Source organism: Aotus nancymaae, unplaced genomic scaffold (genome assembly GCF_030222135.1).
Source record: "Aotus nancymaae isolate 86718 unplaced genomic scaffold, 86718_ANA_hifiasm-v0.15.2.pri h1tg000003l, whole genome shotgun sequence".
Lineage (NCBI taxonomy): Eukaryota > Metazoa > Chordata > Mammalia > Primates > Aotidae > Aotus > Aotus nancymaae.
The window spans coordinates 21,242,341-21,264,280 of NW_026988414.1; the positions used below are offsets into that span (position 1 = coordinate 21,242,341).

The window sequence follows — 21,940 nt, forward strand, 5'->3', positions numbered from 1 at the left end:
CTATGAATAGATGACTAACCCCAACTGCTTTCTAAGTCTTGGGAAGGGCTCTCTTTCCTGTGGCATGTTTTTCATGATGCATCTCTGGTGTCTCTCTTGCAGCATATGAACACATGGAAGGAATCACACTGCCTTTTCTTTGCCTCTTGAGGACACAGGCTTGGAAAATGCTGATGAAAGAAACCCCCCATGCTCCAGATGTGTTGGAGAAATATGTGGAAAAGATCAGAAGGAGATGAAGATATTATGAGAAATACAAGGCCATGAAATTAACTTATTTACTTTTTATATGACAGAAAGCACACACACAATTGAATTTTCTTGTGGCAGGAAACCAGGGCCTCAGAGGGAATTTAAAGGAGAACTGAGGTTTTAAATGTTTAAGGGTACCCTAAAGTACAAAAGGGGATATCTAAAGGTGATGGAAACTGGAGGTCTCACTCACTACTGCTAATTTCCTTTGAAGGAGACAAAACGTTTTAAATGCCAGCATCTGCATGAGGCAGGTAACCTGCATAGAGGATGAATTTTGTACCCCAGGATGTGGAAAACCTGATGTTACTAGTAAAAGCTCAACAGGTGATGGATTCTGGGATATTGGCACAGATTGTCTGGCATCTTGCCAAAGCTGAAGAGCTGAGAATGTTCTCTTTTTTCCCCTTCATTAGGTTTAGTTTATTCTGTATTTCCCTTCTGAATCTCTGAATTAAATTGAGCCTCTGTCTTGGTACAGGACTAGAAAAAGTACAGTATAGTGCTCTGGTGGTCACCTGTGTTCCTGGGATTTTTCTGCATTTTCTGTGTTTTCAGCATGGACCTTTTACTGTGGTATTTCCACATGCCTTGGATCTGAGGAAAGGGCACAGAAGTCTCTGTGAGAAGGGTCATGAGCCTCTGCGTCAAACCCTGATTTTTCAATAGACCAAACTAATAAGGTAAAAACAAAGCAAAATAAAACACTTAATGTTGAATTCCCCAATTGGCTTCACCCTTACATTCTCGTCTCTACTTCAACTAACTAACTGTCCATAAATAAGAGTAAATAAGTAAAATAGGAAATAATACGACCTACATTAGTGAGGGCTCTTCAGCTTCTCTTTTTCTCTAAGGAGCATAGCTCCTGGGTTTCTCAGATTGGTCACTCTGGTGAGGTGCAAGGAAAAACAGCAGAATGTAAAACAGCAACTGAGGCACAGGATTTATCCAGAGAAATCCACTCACTCTGAAAGTATAAGGTCAGGGAAGGGAAGAGGCTGATGTGAATGCAAGTTTCACCAATATAGCACAATTCAACCGCATGGCCACTGGAAGGATGATCTCACTCCTTCCTGGATGGTCTTCCCATTGCTAGTTAAAGTAGCCTAACTTTGGCAGGTTCACACATTTCAGAAAGTAGAATACACATGCTTTAAGTGGTTTTATAAATAGTTTTTCAGATAGCTACAGAATTTCATAAGCAGCTGACTCAGGCAGTGCATGGTGTGGTAGAAAGAGGGAATTACGGTTGCATTTCAAAATTCTGAAAGAAGAGAGCAAGGGCCAGTACACGGAACCGAACCCTGAGCCAGCTGCCTGGAGGCTTTCTCTTATGTTCCATCATAAAAATGCAGCCCATTCTCTACAAAATTGGAAAAGATGAGGCCTGTGAGAAACTGTAGACTGGCTAATATAGAAGCACTGACATATGCACAGTAGTGCTGGGGCAGGATGACTGAGGTTACACCTGCTGAAGAAAGGATCCAAACTCCCTTGTCCTGACAGGCTTCTCTTCTTCTGGCTGAGAGTGATTGAATAGGAAGAAATGGAACAGAAAAGAGTTTTTGTTTTTGTATTTATTTTGGTGCATAGATTCCTCTGTGGGCATTGCAATTAAAATGGTTAAAGAGTTACATGATCTAAACATTTTAGAGCTATTCGGAAATACTGTGGCATTTTGAACTTGCTGCACATCATTTAGTATTCTTTCTGACTGACAAACATTAACTGCATTATTTCAAATGGAAAATAATGTAAAGGTATGACATATATATGTATATACTTATGATGTTTTTATGTGTGTGTGAGTATAGGAGAACAGTATATGAAATCTTAAATTGTAGGAGACTTTAACAACTAAAGGGAAATTCTGTTTTTCTCCTATAGAACACCCCTGTACTGCCCAAGGAGAAACAAAGCCATATTAGCTGGCCAGGTCAAAAGATCTCCACCTCTGCATGAAGTTGAGATTTTGGAAGATGTGGTCTGGGAGTACAGATTATTTTTCTGGCCCCTCCCTTTCTGAGATAGGACCAATGGATTGGATGAGAAGAGGATGGATTGACAGAACCAGGAGGGCATCATCCTGACCTTCGAAGACAAGGTAAATGAAGTAGCTGATTCTTTACCTGTATTATCTAGATTTTTAATATAAAGTATCCCCAGGAATGGGTCGCACATCACTAGGTGAGATAGAGTGGCACAAGGAGGCTGAAGAGTGTGGCAAGAGAATGCCCATTGAATGGCTAGGGTTAGGGTGGAACAAGTGAGGTCAAGTCATGCAAGTGCAGGGCAGATCCTTTTGTGAATTAAAATGCTGATATTTTGTTAATAATTCATTTGTTTGCATTCATTCTGATATTTTAAAAATGTTGTGTTAGGATGTTATTTATCTTGATCACTAAAGTTTTTGGTACCTCATTAAGTTTTATGCTCAAGGCAAGTGCCTCACTGACCTCACCCCAGCTGTGTCCCATTGGCTGCCTGGAACAGGGGTTGCACAAGATACCTAACCATAGGCTGTACCAGAGATTGTGTGGGTGAAGGGCAGGAAGCTGAGAGACAGACATCCAATCCAGAGATTAGATGCAAGGCATGACTCATCCTCAAGGGAATTTCCTTTTCCTAAAAGCTGCTCAAGGGACCAAGTGTCTGCCCGTGGGGACCTCATCTAATGTTCCAAAATACTCTAGATCTGAAACTGCAGTGGAGAAAAAGAATAAAGACAAAACGACACTTCTTAAATGAGAAATCTAGGGCCAAGAAGCAAGTACACCCTTCTACTTCCTAAAAGCTGCCAATGATTCAGGACCTGGCTCCTCGCTCTCTCCACATAGAAAGACAAAGCCCACACTGGACAGAGGAGAGAAAGTCTACATAGCATTTATGATTAAGGCTATGGAAAAAAAATGCCCTAAATTTAATAAGAAATAAATGAATGCACCTGATCATTTTGAAAGTCAACACAAATAGATGCCCTAGAGTTGGCTCTGTGACTTATCAGTGTTATGCTAGCTTTTCATTCTGAGCCTTTTCACCTCAGGTCACAAGCAGACTGCGACAGCTCTGAGCATCATGTTCTCACAGGGCCCCCCCGAAAGGCAGAAACTGGGGTGTATGTATTAGAGGGGTTGGGGAGATGCATTGAGGAAAAGGTCTCATTGAACTCCCTGTCTTTGTCAGGGATGAAAACCTTTCCAAAAAGCATCCAACTGACTTCCCCTTATGTCTCTTTGGTCAAATTGGATCACATGGCTATGTCTAGCAAGTGGAGGGCCTGAGAAAATGAGTTTTTTCAGCCACTGTAGTAGTGAGAAGCTGTCAAGTGTAAAGGGGATGGGAATGATTATTGGGGACCCAACGAACTGTTTGCCACAACATCCAAGTTCATGGTTATACAATTTGTCTGTTATCTATATTCATCTAAAGATGCATACACACATACGTCTACACATACACAAATGAGATAATGACAACAAAACCCCACAGATCTTAGTGTGTGCAATCATAAGCTCACCTGCATATAGAGTAGCTGGGCTTGGCTCTGCTCATCTCAGCTGGGGTCCCTCCTGCATCTGGCTATTATGAGCTGGCCTATGGAGACTTGGCTATGCATTCCTTATCTCCCTTCTGTCTCCTGGGACCAACAAGCTAATGCAGGCATGTTTTTTCTTATGCCAAAAACAGAGGTTCAAGAGAGCACTCACTGTGCTAATACATTTCAAGCCCAAGCTTGTGTGATTCTGTGAACATCTTGTTTGTTAAAGCAAGTCACAAGGCTGAGCCCCAAATTAAGGGGGCTTGAAGCAATACCTCCCATGGAACTGAGGAGTAGAGACCAATGTACCCTACAAAGAAAATGGAAAGGAAGAAAGGAGGGAGGCAAACATGCATTAAAAACAAAGGACCTAGAATAAAGTGACGGGAAACTAAATGTATTGGTTAAAACAATTTGTGAAAATGGGTTAATACCCTAATGCATCAGACTAAAAAAGAAGGTAAAAAGAATCATTTCTTTAAATGATTTTTAAAATCATTTATTTACTCATCTTAAAAAGAATGAGTAAAGAAATAGTGATGTTGGTAATGATGACAATAATAATAATAATAATGGTAATATTATAATAAAAGCTGAAGTGCCATCCAGCTGTTTAAGATGCAGATTTATGGTGGCAGATTCCCTGATCTCTGCTGGTGATGTCCCTGACCTTCAATCCTCCAGTTCTCCCAACTACTTCATTCTTTGAAGAAAAAAAAAATGCTGAAGTGTCATCCAGACATAGATAGAATTCAAGGTAAATAAATGAATAAAGATTGATTTTATGCTGTTGAAATTATGAAGTTACATTGTTAATAAATAAATGTTTATTCACAGTAATATATAAATATGAGCATTTATGGCTAAAATTTAAAACATCATAAAAATATAAAACAAACACTGGAAAAATACAAATATAAATGGTCAAAAAGTGACTGTATTAGATTTTAACAAACTTTCAGTCTCAAACAGATGGAAAAGATATTAAAGTGACTAAGGCCATAGGGCATTTGGATATTACATATAATAAAGTTGATTTATAAGATAAATTTTACAGATTTTACAACCAAAAGTGCTTATTTTTCCCAAAATCTAATGGTATGTTTTACAGCATGTCATATATCAGGCCACAAGAAATTTCAATAAGAACAGAGGATGTACAGGCCTGTTTTTAACCCCAATGAAATAAAGTCAGGAATTAATTAAAATTGGTCAACAAAACATACAAATAAACACTTGGAGTTAAAATAACAACATAAAAATAAAATACACCACTACTTCAATAATTTCTGGACCAAAGAGGAAAATAAAACTCCATTTATAAATTGTTTAGAAAATAGTAATGATAGTACACGTAAGATTTAGTTAATGGAAAATTATATCTGCAAAAGCTCTATTTACAAAACAGAATAATGGGTCAGTGAATACAGCCCCTGCAACTGAAATATCCAGGTTCTTGCATTGGGACTGATGAGGCAGACAAGGAAGAAAAGCAGGGTGGAGCAATGGCCTACCCGGGAGTGGCACAGGGACAAGGAAACCCCCATCCCCAGCCAAGGGAAGCCATAAGTGATTGTGCAACCATGCCTCTTTCATGGATCTTTGTGACCTCTGCATCAGGAGATCCCCTTGTGAGCACACACCACCAGGGCCTTGGGTCTGACATACAGAGCTGTGTGAAATCCTGGCAGAACAGCTGCTCAGGCATGCACAGAGACCCAGGAGTTTTACATATTCGGCCTTAGGATCCTTGGCAAGGTGGAAGGTCAGTACATATCGTTAGGAAGGAGGCTGAATCCAGGGAGCCAAGCAGCTTTGTTCTGTGGGTCTCACTTCTAGGGCACCTCACAAGATCAGACCCAGTGGATTGGAATTCCAGCCAGCCAGTGACAACAGAGTGGAGCCTGCTGGAGACAGAGCTCCCAGCAGGAGGGGTGACCATCATCTCGGTGGTTTGGTCGACTCAGCCTTCCAGCCCACCAGCTTCGGAGACCTCAAATGGTCCAGACGAGGAAGGGTCTCCCCAGTGCAGCTTTGCCAAATCATGGCCAGACTGCTTCATTAAACAGGACCCCAATCCACATCTCCTCAATGGGCAGGACCTCCCTGCTGGGGTTACAGCACTCCCAGCAAGTTTTATATGGACAGAGCTCTGACCTCTCCCAGGATGGAGCTCCTGAGGTGAGGGGCAGCCACCATCTCCATCGTTTGGTTGACTCAACTGTTCCAGCTCACTGGCTTTGGAGACTCCAAACGGTCCAGATGAGAAACAGTCTCTGGAGTGCAGGACAGCTACTTTGCCAGATTGTGGCCAGACTGCTTCTTTAAGTGGGACCCCTGATCTACTTCTTCTCATGGGGCAGGTCCTCACAGCTAGGACCTCAAGCCACTCCCCACCCATGTTCTAAGGCCAACAAAGCTTTAACTTCCTCCTGGGATGGAGTGCCTGGGGGGCAGGGCAGGCTGCCATCTTGGCTATTAGAGTTTTTCAGTCAGTCCAGCCTGCGGGCCCTGCAGAGCCTATACCGATCTAGGGCTGAAGGAATCCCCAACACAGCACACCTGCTCTACCAAAAACTGCCAGAGTGATCCTTTAAATGGGTCCCTGATCCTGTTCCTACTGACTGGGTGAAACCTCCCAACAGGGGTCTCCAGCCACCTCCTACAGGCACGTTCAGGCTGGCAACAGGTCAGTACCCCTCTGGGATGGAGCTTCCAGAGGAAGGAGCAGGCTGCTATCTGACAGTATTAGACAGATCATTGAGACAGAAAATTATTAAAGATATTCAGGACCTGAACTCAGCTCTGGATCAAGTGGACCTGATAGATATCTATAGAACTCTGCCCCAAAACAACAGAATATACATTCTTTTCATTGCCACATGTCATTTACTCTAAAATTGATCACACAATTGGAAGTAAAACATTCCTCAGCAAATATAAAAGAACTGAAATCATAACAGTCTCTCAGACCATAGTGCAATCAAATTAGAACTCAAGACCAAGAAATTCACTCAAAACCGTACAACTACATGGAAATTGAACAATTTGCTCCTGAATGGCTATTGGGTAAATATTGAAATTAAGGCAGAAATCATTTGTGTCCCCACCCGATCCCATCTCAAAATGTAATCCCTAGGTGTTGAGGGACCCGGTGGGAGGTAATTGAATCATGGGGGTGGTTCCCCCATGATGTTCTTGTGATAGTGAGCAAGTTCTCTTGAGATCTAATGGTTTTATAAGGAGCTCTTCTTAGACATACTCCCTCTCACCTGCCACCATATGACATTCTTGCTTCCCCTTCCACCATGATTGTTAGTTTCCTGAGGCCTCCCCAGTCATGTGGAATTGTGACTGAATTAAACCTCTTTTTTTTTTTTTGAGATGGAGTCTGATCTGCTGCCCAGATTGGAGTGCAGTGGCACAATCTTGGCTCACTGCAACCTCTGCCACCCTGGTTCAAGCAATTCTCCTGCCTCAGCCTCCCGAGTAGCTGGAGACTACAGGCATGTGCCACCAGGCCTGGCTAATTTTTTGTATTTTTAGTAGAGACAGGGTTTTACTATGTTAGCCAGAATAGTCTCCATCTCCTGACCTCGTGATCTGCCCACCTCGGCCTCCCAAAGTGCTGGGATTACAGGCATAAGCACCTTTGCCCAACCTCTTTTCAAATCACCCAAAGTCTCGGGTGTGTCTTTGTGCCCCTTATAAAACTATCAGATTTCATGAGAACTCACTCATGAACATGAGAAAAGCATGGGGGAAACAAGCCTCATGATCCAATCACCTTCCATCAGGTCCCTTCCTCAACACCTGGGGATTACATTTTGAGATGAGACTTGGGTGAGTACACGGAGCCAAACCATATTATTCTGCTCCCTGCTGCTCCCAAATTCATGTCTTTACACATTTCAAAACCAATCATGTCTTCCCAAAGAGAAAATGGGAGACGTTACAACTGACACCACAGAAATACAAAAGATCAAGGCTACTATGAGCACCTTTACATGCATAAACTAGAAAACGTAGAGGAGACAGATAAATTCCTGGAAAGATAAAACCCTCCTAGGTTAAATCAGGAAGAATAAGATACCCCGAAGAGACCAATAACAAGCAGCGAGATTGAAATGGTAATAAATATGGTAATTAACAACAGAAAAAGTCCAGGACCGGATGGATTCACAGCTGAATTTTACCAGATATTCAAAGAAGAATCGGTACCAATCATATTGACAGTATTCCACAAGATAGAGAAACAGGGACTCATTCTGTGAAGCCAGTGTCACCCTAATACCAAAACCAGGAAAGGACATAACAAAAAAGAAAACTACAAACCAATATCCTTGATGAAAAAAATGCAAAAATCCTTAACAAAATACTGGCTAACTGAATCCAAAAACATATCAAAAATATCATCTACCATGGTCAAGTGGGTTTCATACCAGGAATATAGGGATGGTTTCACATACACAAGTCAATAAATGTGATACAGCACATAAACAGAATTAAAAATCAGATTATCATCTCAATAGATGCAGAAAAAGTATTTGACAAAATCCAACATCCCCTTTATGATTAAAACCCTCAGCTAATTGGCATACAAAGGACATACCTCAATGTAATAACATCTGTGACAAACCCACAGCCAACACGATACTGAATGGGGAAAAGTTGAAAGCATTCCCTCTGAGAACTAGAAAAAGACAGGGATGCCCACTCTCACCACTTCTATTCAGCATATTACTGGAAGTCCTAGACAGAGCAATTAGACAAGAGAAAGAAAAAAAGGGCATCCAAATCAGTAAGGAGGAAGAAAAAATGTCACTGTTTTCTGATGTGACCCTATGCCTAAAAAACCCTCAAGATTCCTCCAAATAGCTCCTAGAACTGATAAATAAATTCAGTTTCAGCATACAAAATTAATGTACACAAATGAGTAACTCTCCCATATATCAACAGCGACCAAGATGAGAATAAAATAAAAAACTCAACCCATTTTGCAATAGCTACAAAAAACAAGCAAACAAAAACTTAGGAATATATCTAGTCAAGGAGGTGAAAGACCCCTACAAGGAAAACTACCAAACACTGCTGAAAGAAATGATAGACAACACAGACAAATGGAAACACATCCCTTTCTCATGGATGGGTAGAATCAATATTGTGAAAATGATCATACTGCCAAAAGCAATCTACAAATTCAATACAATTCCCATCAAAATACCACCATCATCCTTCACAGAATTAGAAAAACAATTCTAAAATTTATATGGAACCAAAAAAGAGCCTGCATAACCAAAGCAAGACTAAGCAAAAAGAACAAGTCTGTAGGCATCACATTACCTGATTTCAAACTATACTATAAGGCCATAGTCATCATAACAGTTTGGTACTGGTATAAAAATACACACATAGACCAATGGAACAGAATAGTGAACCCAGAAATAAACCCAAATTCTTACAGCCAACTGATCTTTGACAAAGCGAACAAAAACATAAAGCAGGGAGAGGACACCCTTTTCAACAAATGGTGCTGGGATAATTGGCTAGCCACATGTACGAGAATGAAACTGGACCCTCATCTCTCCCTTATACAAAAAATCAACTCAAGATGGATTAAGGACATAAATGTAAGACCTGAAACTATAAAAATTCTAGAAGATAACATTAGAGAAACCCTTCTACACATTGGCTTAGGCAAGGATTTCATGACCAGGAACCCAAAAAGTGCAATAAATACAAAGATATATAGCTGGGACTTAATTGAACTAAAGAGATGTTGCATGGCAAAATAAACAGCAGGGTAAACAGACAACCCACAGAGTGGGAGAAAATCTTCACAATCTATACGTCTGACAAAGGACTAATACCTCGAATCTACAGTGACCTCAAACAAATTAGCAAGAAAAAACAATCCAATCAAAAAATGGTCTAAGGACATGAATAGACAATTCTCAAAAGAAGATATGCAAATGGCCAATGAACATATGAAAAAATGCTCAACAATGCTAATGATCAGGACAATGCAAATCAAAACCACAATGCGATACCACCTTACTTCTGCGAGAATAGTCGTAATCAAAAAATCTAAAAATAATAGGTGTTGCAGTGGATGCAGTGAGCAGGGAACACTTCTACACTGCTGTGTGGGATTGTAAACTAGCACAACTACTATGGAAAACAGTGTGGATATTCCATAAAGACTGAAAGTAGAACTACCATTTGATCCAGCAATCCCACTACTGGCTATCTACCCAGAGGAAAAGAAGTCTTTATACGAAAGAGATGCTTGCACAGGCATGTTTATGGCAGCAAAATTTGCAATTGCAAAAATGTGGAACCAGCCCAAATTCCATCAATCAATGAGTGGATAAGAAACTGTGAATGGTGAAATAGTACTCAGCCATAAAAAGGAATAAATTAATGGCATTTGCAACAACCTGGGTGGGATTGGAGCCTGTTATCCTAAGTGAAGTAACTCAGGAATGGAATAAACAAACATTGTATGTTCTCACTCATAAAGAGGAGCTAAGATATGAGGATGCAAAGGCATAAGAATGACACAGTGGATTCTGGGGACTCAGGAGAAAAGGGTGGGAAGGGGGTGAGGGATAAAAGACTATAAACTGGGATCAGTGTATACTGCTCAAGTGATGGGTGCACCAAAATCTCACACATCATCACTAAGGAACTTACTCATCTGTTCCCCAAAAACCAATGGAAATTTTTTTAAAAAAGAAACACTTAGGGTGTCAGATGTTCCCAACCTCTGTATGTGAGAGAATGTCTTTGTTCAATTCACGACAGAGAGATACTCTTATAAATACAGTCATGATGCAGTCACAAGGTGGCATCTTCCTCCTATCACCACTGCCTGCTGCTGTGATTCACTGACACTGTGTTATAGTTTTGTTTTTAAAACAAAACAAAATACGACAACTAACTAATGTGTGGAAACAGACATTTTTCCTGCCTCTGCTCCCATGACTGGACTTGATGCTTGGTATCTCAGGAGGATCTTTGCCATTGCCACTCTCTGCTCTCTTCCTCAGTCCCTCTTCCCATCTTTCCCCATATGCACATGCAACTTATCTTTTCACAGTATCTGCTTCAATGTAGAAAGATGGTTGCAGTGAAGGGAGGGTATAGCTGGTGTCCTCAACTCAAGCACTGGTCCCAACGGGTACACAGGATTGAGGTTCCATTCCTGATTGAACAAAATGTGGGACTCTGAATAACAGTTTAGGTGGTGAGAAGAATATAATGCATGCCTCTTGCCCTAGCCCACAAACATCCTTTTTTTCTTTTTTTCCCTCAGAAGTCTTTATTTTATGAGATAAAGTCAGGGTAGGTTTTTTTGCACTTCAGCTCCATGTTGTCATTTCTATACCTTTAAGTTGTTTTTTTTCTCTCTCTCCCTTTTTCTTTTTTTTTTTTTTTTTTTGAGACGGAGTCTCACTCTGTCACCCAGGCGCCCAGGCTAGAGTGCTGCAGTGGTACAATCTTAGCTCATCACAACCCCCACCTCCTGCATTCAAGTGATCCTCCTGCCTCAGCCTCCTGAGTAGCTGGGACTTCAGGCATGTATCACCATGCCCAGCTTTTTTTTTTTTTTTGTATTTTTAGTAGAGACAGGGTTTCACCGTGTTGGTCAGTGTCAGGCTGGTCTCAAATTCCTGACCTCAAATGATTTACCTGCCGTGGCCCCCCAGAGTGCTGGGATTACAAGCTTGAGCCATTGCTCCTAGCCTTTCTAATCTTAATTTTTAATCTAACATGTTTTTATCACCTTTTGCATCTATTACTATGGTATTGGCCAGAGTTTCTCAACCTCACCACTATTGTCATGTGGACCTGGGTGATTCTTTGTTGTGGGGCTGCCAGCGCATTGTAGGAGGTTTACTTGCACCCCTTGCCCCTATACACTAGATGCCAGTAGCACTGCCCTGTCCCCCAATGTCTCCAGACATTGCCTAATTTCTGGGAATGAGATGTGCAGATCTCTCCCATTGGGAACCACTGCTTTAGAGAGAAGGAACTGCAGAGCACTGGGGAGCAGTGGCAAGAGTTGGAGCAGCAGTCTTAATAATACTGAGGCAGGACTTCTCCGACTGATGTGTTCGCACTCTCTTACCATGAGGACAGTAACCTGGGCCTGACTATTCATCCCATTGAAGTACACACTGCCAGAGTGCTGTTCTTAGGCTTTCATCCCTACAGCATGTGTCAGAATTATCCAGAGAGTTTTGAATGGGCCTAGGTCTATGGTAGACATCTCAAAATATTATTAACTTAAGTTTGTGGGGGAAAAGCCTTTCTCAGATTATAAATCCAAAGAAGAGACTAAATGTGGCATCCAAAGAGAAGCCAAAGCGAGAGAAAAATTGAAGACGTGAGTCGTTTTAAATTTCCTTTTCCAAGCCTTTTTGAGACCAGCTCTACCCTCTGCCCTTTCCCTAGTTTAGTTATACAAACCAAGAAATCCCTTTTTGTTTAAATGAGGAGACACTGGGTGCCACTTACTTGCAGCGAGAGTTCTAAAGCCATTGTATACTTCCTTGGTTTGTGTGGGGAACACAGGAGATAGCTCACATTGCAGTTGCCACGGTGCTTTGCACAGAAAGGGCTTCATGATGTGTTGTAAATAACACAGAATAGGTGAAATTTGGAAAACCTTTCTCTTTTTCAAAAAAAAGCCCCAGCTCAAATGAAGTCTTGCTCATTCCCCAGGAAGAATGAGATCTTTCTCCTCCTTGCTCCTTCTCTGCTTTTGCAATCATCCTACTGCTTTGTAATTGTTTGCAAATCTATGTTGTTTTCTAATGTTCTTTGAACTTCTGGAGGACTGGAACCCAGTCTTATTCACCTTTAAATCCTCAGTATCTAAGATGCTGGCACATAGTAGGTGGTCAATAAGTATTGTTAGGAAAATAATTTGAAGAACATTCACAATTAAAAGTGGCAATAAGAGTAACCAGCCAACATTTATTGAGTACATGCTATGTTCCAAGCACTGTCCTAAGAATTTTACTCTTTTATGACTTAATCCTTATGACAACTCTTAATATACTATTGTTATTACTCTGTTTTACAGATGGGCAAACTGAGTCGAGGCTATACAACTAGAAATGGCAGAGTCAATATTTCAGCCCAGGAAAACTGATGCCAAAGCTTTAACATGCTAACCAATACATTGTGATACTTCTCACTGAAGGTATTTTGGTAAGTACAGATGGAGTTAAATCATTCACTATCAGAGACAGAGAAAACTTTGAGATCACTCAATTGCATCATGAAATAGATATTGATGCTGAGCTAAGGATTGGAAGTGACTCAGTTCAGGTGGTTTGCATAACTGCAGGCTTAACTACACGGGATTCCTGACTCCCAGCTGAATCATTTAACCGAAGACCCCACCCTCACACAAAGTGCACCTTTCCTTTACACTTGTGCCATCCCCTTTGGGGTTCTTGCTTTAGAAAAGCCATCCCAGGTAGCAACTTGGTTCAAAGCAGATATATGCCAGGTACCATTCAAAGCCAGGTGAATCTTATGAAAAGCGATCCCAGGTAGCAACTTGGTTCAAAGCAGATATATGCCAGGTACCATTCAAAGCCAGGTGAATCTTATCTGTTGAAATAGATCAACAGCACATGAAGGGAAATTGGGGACCCCTACTCACGCTTCAGATTTCAGCACAAACTTTATGTCCTCAGAAAAGGCTTCTCTGGCCTCTCCAAGGTCAAGTCTGTCTACCTAAACTCCTTTATTTAGTATGGTCAGTTGTAATTACATATAGTTTGTATGTTAATATCTGGTTAATGCTCACCTCACTTGTTACCCTATAAGTTCCTTGAGGACAGAAGCCGTGTCAATTTTTGTTTCTTATATCTCCAGTGCCTCACCTAGCTCCTGGCACATAATGGGCATTCAAAAAATATTTGTTAAATTCAGGAAATAATGAACACACAGATGAATGAATAAATGCACGATAGAAGCACCAAGACAAATCATTCCTATGGAATGCATCAAGATGGTGTGATCTGCGGGGGCGCTTTAGGTCTGCACGCTCACACACCACTGATTAGAAATCCCCATCAGGAAAATTCTACAGTCATCTATTTGGTGAGTGAGGGCTTTGGGACACTGAAGGTGGGGGGGAAGAAACACAAAAGGTGAGCAAGCAGTTTTCAAAGGATGCTCTCAACTCCCTGGCCAGTCCGCCGCGTGTGTGTTTTCGTCTACAAAGTGTTTCCAATTACTGTGGCACTCTCGGTATCTGGATCCATCTCCAGTGAATTCCTCTGCAGCTCCTGCCAGACATATGGGATCAATCAGGGCTTCGGCGCTGGTGCGCTTGCTGCGGGAATGTTGACAGTCTGACAGACGCGGGGTTCTGGTGTCATGGAATCTCCGAGTCTTTGGCTTGATCCCGGGAGGAGAATGAGAGGGGGAGGAGGGAGATAGAGTCAGAGATACAGAAAGGAGACGGGAGCGGGGAGAGGAAGAGAGGGAGAGAAGGAGGGAAGCGGGAGATTTTTCTTGACTGCCCCCTTTCCTTCAAACATTTTATAGGCTTCAGGGAGAGCGAGGAGGAGGAGAGAGGGAAGAAAAAAAGAGAGGAGTAGAGAGCGCGCGCCGTTCCCTCCGGAGTCCCCGAGCTGCCGAGGAGTCTGGATTGTGTCTGTCCCCAGTGTCAGATGAAAGGGCGCTGAGGCTCGCGGCCGCCCCCGCTGCCCCGCACCCCGCTCCGCGCACGCCCCTCTGCGAGCCGCGCCGCCGGGCGCCTCTTCCCGCCCCGGCCGCCGCCTGCGCTCCGGGGCGGCCGCTCCGTCTCCAGCGCGATGTGGCCTCGCCTGGCCTTTTGTTGCTGGGGTCTGGCGCTCGTTTCGGGCTGGGCGACCTTTCAGCAGATGTCCCCGTCGCGCAATTTCAGCTTCCGCCTCTTCCCCGAGACCGCGCCCGGGGCCCCCGGGAGTCTTCCTGCGCCGCCGGCTCCTGGCGAGGAAGCAGCTGGGAGCAGAGTGGAGCGGCTGGGTCAGGCGTTCCGGAGACGCGTGCGGCGGCTGCGGGAACTCAGCGAGCGCCTGGAGCTCGTCTTCCTGGTGGACGATTCGTCCAGCGTGGGCGAAGTCAACTTCCGCAGCGAGCTCATGTTCGTCCGCAAGCTCCTGTCCGACTTCCCCGTGGTGCCCACGGCCACGCGCGTGGCCATCGTGACCTTCTCGTCCAAGAACTACGTGGTGCCGCGCGTCGATTACATCTCCACCCGCCGCGCGCGCCAGCACAAGTGCGCGCTGCTGCTCCAAGAGATCCCTGCCATCTCCTACCGGGGTGGCGGCACCTACACCAAGGGCGCCTTCCAGCAGGCCGCGGTAAGGCGCCCGCCCCTCCCGGCACCCGCCCTAGTCCCGGGGCCCTTCCCACCCACCACTGCCTGCCCGTCTCTAACCCGGGGTTCAGCCTTGGGCAAGGCATCACCTCCCCAAGTCAAGCGACCCCATCCACAAAACCAGAGTCATCGCTACCCGCCTATTATTGTTGTGGGGGCTCCAAAGGGATAATGAATTTTAAAAAGCTTAGAGAGATGTCAAGCTCCTTAAATGGTCCGCTTCGAGAACCCTGTTAGAAAGGGATCCTGGAGACGCTAATCACATTCACATTTGTAGGAGCAGATGGTCTCCAAGCTGAAACAGGTGAGTATGGTTTACAAAGTGTTTCTAAAGGTAAGACATGGAGTGATCTGGACGTAATCCCAATTCTTTTGAAAGTTATGCTTTCAGTGTAAGATTCACGCCCTTCCTATTTTTGCTCCAAGTCCTTTATTAGATTTTTAACATCTGGAAGGGAAAGTCAGTTTGGGACGATGGACTTTTATAAAATGTGTCTGTTTTTCTGATTACAAAGTAATCCATACTCATTGGGAACAAAAAAGAACACATAGAAATATCTGACACATAATAGCAAGTCAGTGTTTGTAGAATGAATTAAACAGAAAGGAGGGAAAGGAAGAAAAAAAAAACCCTAAAATTTCATCACTTTCAAAAAACCACTGTTTACAAGTTGTTGAACATTTGCCCACTATGTACATCCATTCATACTTTTAACCAAATTGGTATTTTGTTGTTTTGTAGCCTACCTCTTTCATTTGTTATATCCTAATTCAAATGTTCTACTTTAGCTGCATGCTATTCCATTGCATGCAAGTGCCATGATTTATTTTACCAATCACCTATAGTTGGACACTTAGGATTTTTCTTTACTAAGTTATTGTGCACATAAATCTTTGTGGACTCCTCTGCTTACCTCTTTAGGAAGAATTTCTATAAAAGTTCCTGAACTAAAGGTTATGAACTATTGTAACTTCTTGATACATAGTGTCCATTTCTCCCCTGGAGGGTTGTATGAATATGTATTCTCATCAGCAGAGTATCTCAGCAGTAAATTTGCCACATAGTCACATGTATAATATATACTATTATTTTTAATATCTTTATCAGTTTAAGAGGCGATAGAGGCATCATTTTAACAAAAACACATTTTTGATTTTTGAAGGTGAACATTTTCCAATACATCTACTGGACATTTGTATTTTTTTCCTTTAACAATATATCTCATAATTTTTGCCCATTTTGCCATTATAGTGCACTTTGGCTTTTTTTTCTTAATGATTTACAAAAGCTCTTTATATAGTGAGGCCAGTAATTCTTTTGTGTATATGCTGCAAATGTTTTTCCAGTTCACTGCCTTTTATATTTGTTTTTAGAAACGTTATTAGATGAATGATTTACATTTTTATATACTCAAGCTATCTGTCCTTTTCCAGTTTAATTGAATGTCACGTTTATCATGTGCTAAATGCTTATGGGTATTTGATCTCCTGGCTTTCTATTTCATCCCATTCTCTATCTCATTTGTAATCATTGTCAAAATGATTTAACTATTGTAATTTTACAACATATTTAAATATCTGGTAGTGCGAATTCTCCCCTTTTTGTTAAAAAAAAAAACTTTTTCTAGTTAATTCTTACCCACTTATTTAATATTAATTTGAAATTCATTTTTATATATTACCAATGAAATCAGCAAGGATTTAGATTTCAGTGTAGAAATATTGAATTAACTTGAGGATTATTTATATTTTTAGAGTAATAATTATTCTAATTCAAAAGTATAAGACCTTATTATATTTACTTAAAGTCTTAAAATAGCTTTCCCATTTCCCAAATCAAAGAAATAGTTTTCTTTTTTTTTAAAGAAAGAAAGAGAGAAAGAAAGAAAAAGAATGAAAGAGAAAGAGGGAGAGAGAATGGGAATCTTGCTTTATTGCCCAGGCTAGAATGCAGTCTAAAAATGGGTATTAAAAACCTCTTTTATGCCAATAATTGTGCTTAACAATGGAGACAGGAAGGAATAAGGGAGGAAAAAAACAAACAGCCAACCAATATTTTATTTAAATCTGTGAAATGCTATGCAATTGCTGAGGAGTGATTTACTTCCAATGATGTGGTCACTTTTAGAATAGGTGTGATGTGATACTGAGAAAGTATGTTTTGTGGATTTGGGGTGGAGAGTTCTGTAAATGTTTATTAAGTTTACTTGTTCCAGGTCTGAGTTCAAGTCCCGGATATCCTTGTTAATTTTCAATCTCATTGATCTGTCTAATATTGACAATGTGATGTTAAAGCCTCCTACTATTATTGTGTGGGAGTCTAAGTCTCTTTGTAAGTCATTAAGAACTTGCCTCATGTATCTGGGTGCTCCTGTATTGGGTGCGTATATATTTAGGATCGTTAGCTCTTCTTGTTGCAGTAATCCTTTTACCATTATGTAATGTCCTTCTTTGTCTCTTTTGGTCTTTGTTGCTTTAAAGTCTATTTTATCAGAGACAAGAATTACAACTCCTTTTTTTTTTCTCTCCATTTGGTTGGTAAATCTTCCTCCATCCCTTTGTTTTGAGTCTTTGTGTATCCTTGCATGTGAGATGGGTCTGCATGCAGCATACCGATGGGTTTTGGCTTTTTATCCAATTTGCCTGTGTCTTTTGATTGGGGCATTTAGTCCATTTAAATTTAGGATTAATATTGATATATGTGAGTTTAATACTGCCATTTAATGCTAGCTGGCTGTTTTGCCCATTAATTGATGTAGATTCTTCATTATGGTGATGCTCTTTACCTTTTGGTATATTTTTGGAATGGCTGATACTGGTTGTTCCTTTCTATGTGTAGTGCTTCTTTCAGAAGCTCTTGTAAAGCAGGCCTGGTGTTGATGAAATCTCTGAGTACTTGCTTGTTCACAAAAAATTTTATTTTTCCTTCACTTATGAAACTTAGTTTGGCTGGATATGAAATTCTGGGTTGAAAATTCTTTTCTTTAAGGATGTTGAATATTGGCCCCCACTCTCTTCTGGCTTGTAGGGTTTCTGTTGAGAGATCTGCTGTGAATCTGATAGGTTTCCCTTTGTGGGTAACCTGACCTTTCTCTCTGGCTGCCCTTAGTATTTTCTCCTTCATTTCAACCCTGGTGAATCTAACAATTATGTTCCTTGGGGTTGCTCTTCTTGAGGAATATCTTTGTGGTGTTCTCTGAATTACCTGGAGTTGAGTATTGTCCTGTCTTGCTAGGTTGGGAAAGTTTTCCTGGATAATATCCTGAAGAATATTTTCCAGCTTGGATTCGTTCTTTTCGTCATATTCAGGTACACCTATCAAATGTAGATTAGGTCTTTTCACATAGTCCCATATTTCTTGGAGACTGCTCACTCCTTTTTACCCTTTTTTCTCTAATCTTGACTTCTCGTTTTATTTCATTAAATTGGTCTTCAACCTCTGATATCCTTTCTTCTGCTTGATCAATTCGACTGTTAAAACTTGTGCATACTTCGTGAAGTTCTCGTGTTGTGTTTTCAGCTCCATTAATTCACTTATATTCCTCTCTAAATTGTCTATTCTCGTTAGCATTTCGTCAAACCTTTTTTCAAGGTTCTTAGTTTCTTTACATTGGGTTAGAACAGGTTCTTTTAGCTCACAGAAGTTTCTTATTATCCACCTTCTGAAGCCTGATTCTGTCAATTCATCACACTCATTCTCCATCAGGCCTCATTCCCTTGCTGATGGGGAGCTGCGATCCCCTGTACGAGGAGAGGCATTCTGATTTCGGGTGTTTTCATCCTTTTTGCGCTGGTTTCTTCCCATCTTTGTGGATTTATCCATCTGTCGTCTTTGTAATTGCTGACTTTCAGATTGGGTCTCTGAGTGGACGTCCAGCTTGTTGGTGATGAAGGTTTTTCTGTTTCTTAGTTTTCCTTCAGTGGACGCCCCTCCCCCACAGAGCTGGACCTTCCCGGGTTCAGCTGTGCTTGCCGTGAAACTCTCAATCCTCAGCGTTTCCAATTGCTGTTTTTTTGTGGGGGTGGGACCAGCTGAGCCTGATCACCTGGCTCCCTGTCTCAGAGCGTTTTTTTTTTTTTTTTTTTTGAACGGTCGATTCTTTCCCTGGTGTTCCAGTCGCCTGTTGAAAGGGCGCCGGGAACTGTGTAATTTCCCTTGCCGCGACCCACTGTAAAGAAATAGTTTTCTATTTAACAGTTTAATCCATCTGCAGTTTACTTTCTTGTATTGTATGACAAAGATGCCTAATTTTATTTTTTAAACAAATAATTAAAGCAGTTGTCCCAGCACTATGTGGTTCATATTATTTGCTTAATAGCATTTATGCACATTTTTATACATATACATTTATACATAATCTTTAGTAAAGTTGTAGATTTTTAGAAATTAAGTTCTGTATATATTTTTCCAATTTAGATCTAAATATATTCTGTTCAATGTTACTGTTATGAATAGGATATTTTAAAATTAAATTTCAAACAACTTTTCTTGAAACATTGATTTAATTTTATTTTTTTGAGACAGAATCTTGCTCTGTCACCCAGGCTGGAGTGCAGTGGGTGATCTAGGCTCACTGCAACCTCTACCTCCCGGGTTCAAGTGATTCTCCTGCCTCAGCCTCCTGAGTAGCTGTGACTACAGGCGCATGCCACCATACCCAGCTAAGTTTTGTATTTTTAATAGAGACGGAGTTTACCATATTGGTCAGGCTGGTCTCGATCTCCTGACCTCATGATCTGCCCACTTCAGCCTCCCAAACTGCTGGGATTATGGGTGTGAGCCACCACGTCTGGCCCAGACACATTGCTTTTTAAAAATATGCTTTCTATATTTGGATTCTTGTTGAAGTCTCTTTGGTTCATTTTTTTTCTCTTTTTACATACATTTTATTTTACTAATAATAAATGTTTATTGTAGAAAATAAAGTAATTAGGAAAACTATTTCCTGGAAATACATCGTCATAATTTGGTATATAGCTTTCTTGACTTTATTCAGTTGTCTAGGTAACAGACATGTTTTCAGACATACATTATGCACAAATTATATTTACCCAGTAAAAGCATTCAATTGTATATCATCTTGTAATTTGACTTTGCATTTCCACCATATATTTCAGTCTTCTTTCCAAAATAAGGGACATATTTCTATTCTATCATTATTTTTCATGGTCACACAGTTTTCCACTGTAGAATGTGTGTGTGTGTGTACCTATTATTATATATTTAGGCTGTTATAAACATTGTATAGCTAAATATTTGCCCATATCTTTAACCATTTCCTTAATGCAAATTCTTGACATGCCATTATTGCATCAAATAATTAGTGTGTTTTTAAAGGCATTTGATACATGTGTCTAGTTGCTTTGCAGAAAATGGTGCCAGCCTGCCCTCCACATTGCAGTGCCAGTGTGAGCACCTAGGGTGCAGACCAGCCAGTGCAGGCTAATATCATTTGAAGATTCCCCCCTGAACTTCTTAAGTGAGAAATGGAGTCCCATTTTAAATTGCATTTCCCTATTAGTGAGGCTGAATATTTAAAAAATGTATTATTGTCCATGTATAGCTCTTCTGTAAGATATTTGAGGATTATTATCCAGTTTTTAACTGGGGGTGGTTCTCTCTGTTATTGATTTGCAAACTCTCTTTAAATCTTAATGGTATTAACCCTCAGCTGTGGGTACCCAAGTATGTGGCAAATATTTTTGTCTTAGCTCTTTTGTTCAGGGTGATGGCAACAAACGTTTTATTAATCTATTGAATCTATTTTGCTTTTCATTTGTGCTGTTTTCATTGCTTATGAAGGTTTAAAGGTTTGTGCTTTTAAGAGATGAAACAGCTACCCTAAAAATGTTCTCTGTGTGTTGAAGCAGTCAAACCAGGCAGGGTATAGTTTTACAGTGCTAGCTCCCTGTTGCACCTGGTCTCCACTCTAAGTACTCATGAGGTCCAGATGGCTGGCCTTATTCCTAATGCCATGGTCTACTCCATCAAGGAAGAACCCCGCTGCATCAGGGAAAAACCTGCCATGTACCAGCTCCTCTGTTTGGTTTGGCCAGACTTGCCCGGAGCCTCTGAGAATGTTGATCCAAAACAGTGAAATGGGTAATGAGTCGAATACACAGTCCTCCCCTCCAGATCTACTCTGTCTTCAGCTTTCCCCTTCCAAGTACTACATCCTGTCTTGGAAAGTGGAATTGCCAACAAGGTTCCCAGTGCTACTCTTCAGCCTGGATCCATTTGTAATCTAACAAGCAGAATTTCTCAAAAGTTTGTATCTTCCCTTTGACTTTATTTTTATTTATTTATTTTTCCTCATTTTGGTTGGGCTAGCTATGAGAAGGTACAAAAGAAGATCAGCTGGACTCAGTCCCTGTCTAACCTGGAAGCCTACATGTCTTCATTGTAACTTTTCCAAGCCTCTGATGAGCATTCTTAGATATAATTAAAATATAAGATTTAGAGAAAATTGGTAGGAGACAATCAGCGTTTGGAAATGGTGTTGATTGAGGCTTGAAGTTTTGCATAGGGATCAGGCAGAAGTATTTGGCTGCAGAATTAGTTTGAAAATGGTAAACTATCTTGTGTGGGTTTTGACACAGAACTTTGTGCATTTCGTCATGGAAATGAGATCATTCATCAGATTCCCACGTGTGTGCACAGAATGGTAATATTACAACTTATTGTGGCCTAGCCTTTGTGTGAAACTGAAAATCACAGGAACATTTTTGAGGTTATTAATTACTCCCTGGAAAAA

At 41.1% G+C, this 21,940-nt stretch overlaps 1 protein-coding gene and 1 long non-coding RNA gene across 2 annotated transcripts in view; both read left to right on the plus strand.

The window, feature by feature from the left end:
* The first annotated feature begins 706 nt into the window (after positions 1 to 706).
* Positions 707 to 14,556, plus strand: LOC135276046 (uncharacterized). Its single transcript, XR_010343597.1, has 5 exons — positions 707 to 935; positions 2,143 to 2,359; positions 12,888 to 13,015; positions 13,691 to 13,918; positions 14,369 to 14,556. It is a non-coding gene; the product is annotated as an uncharacterized LOC135276046 (long non-coding RNA).
* An 81-nt stretch (positions 14,557 to 14,637) lies between these two features.
* The window catches only part of SVEP1 (sushi, von Willebrand factor type A, EGF and pentraxin domain containing 1), a 201,862-nt gene continuing 194,559 nt past the window's right edge, over positions 14,638 to 21,940 (plus strand). Inside the window, exon 1 of the mRNA XM_021672141.2 lies at positions 14,638 to 15,168. Within this exon, the coding sequence (XP_021527816.2) occupies positions 14,638 to 15,168 (531 nt within the window). The remainder of the gene's footprint in view (positions 15,169 to 21,940) is intronic.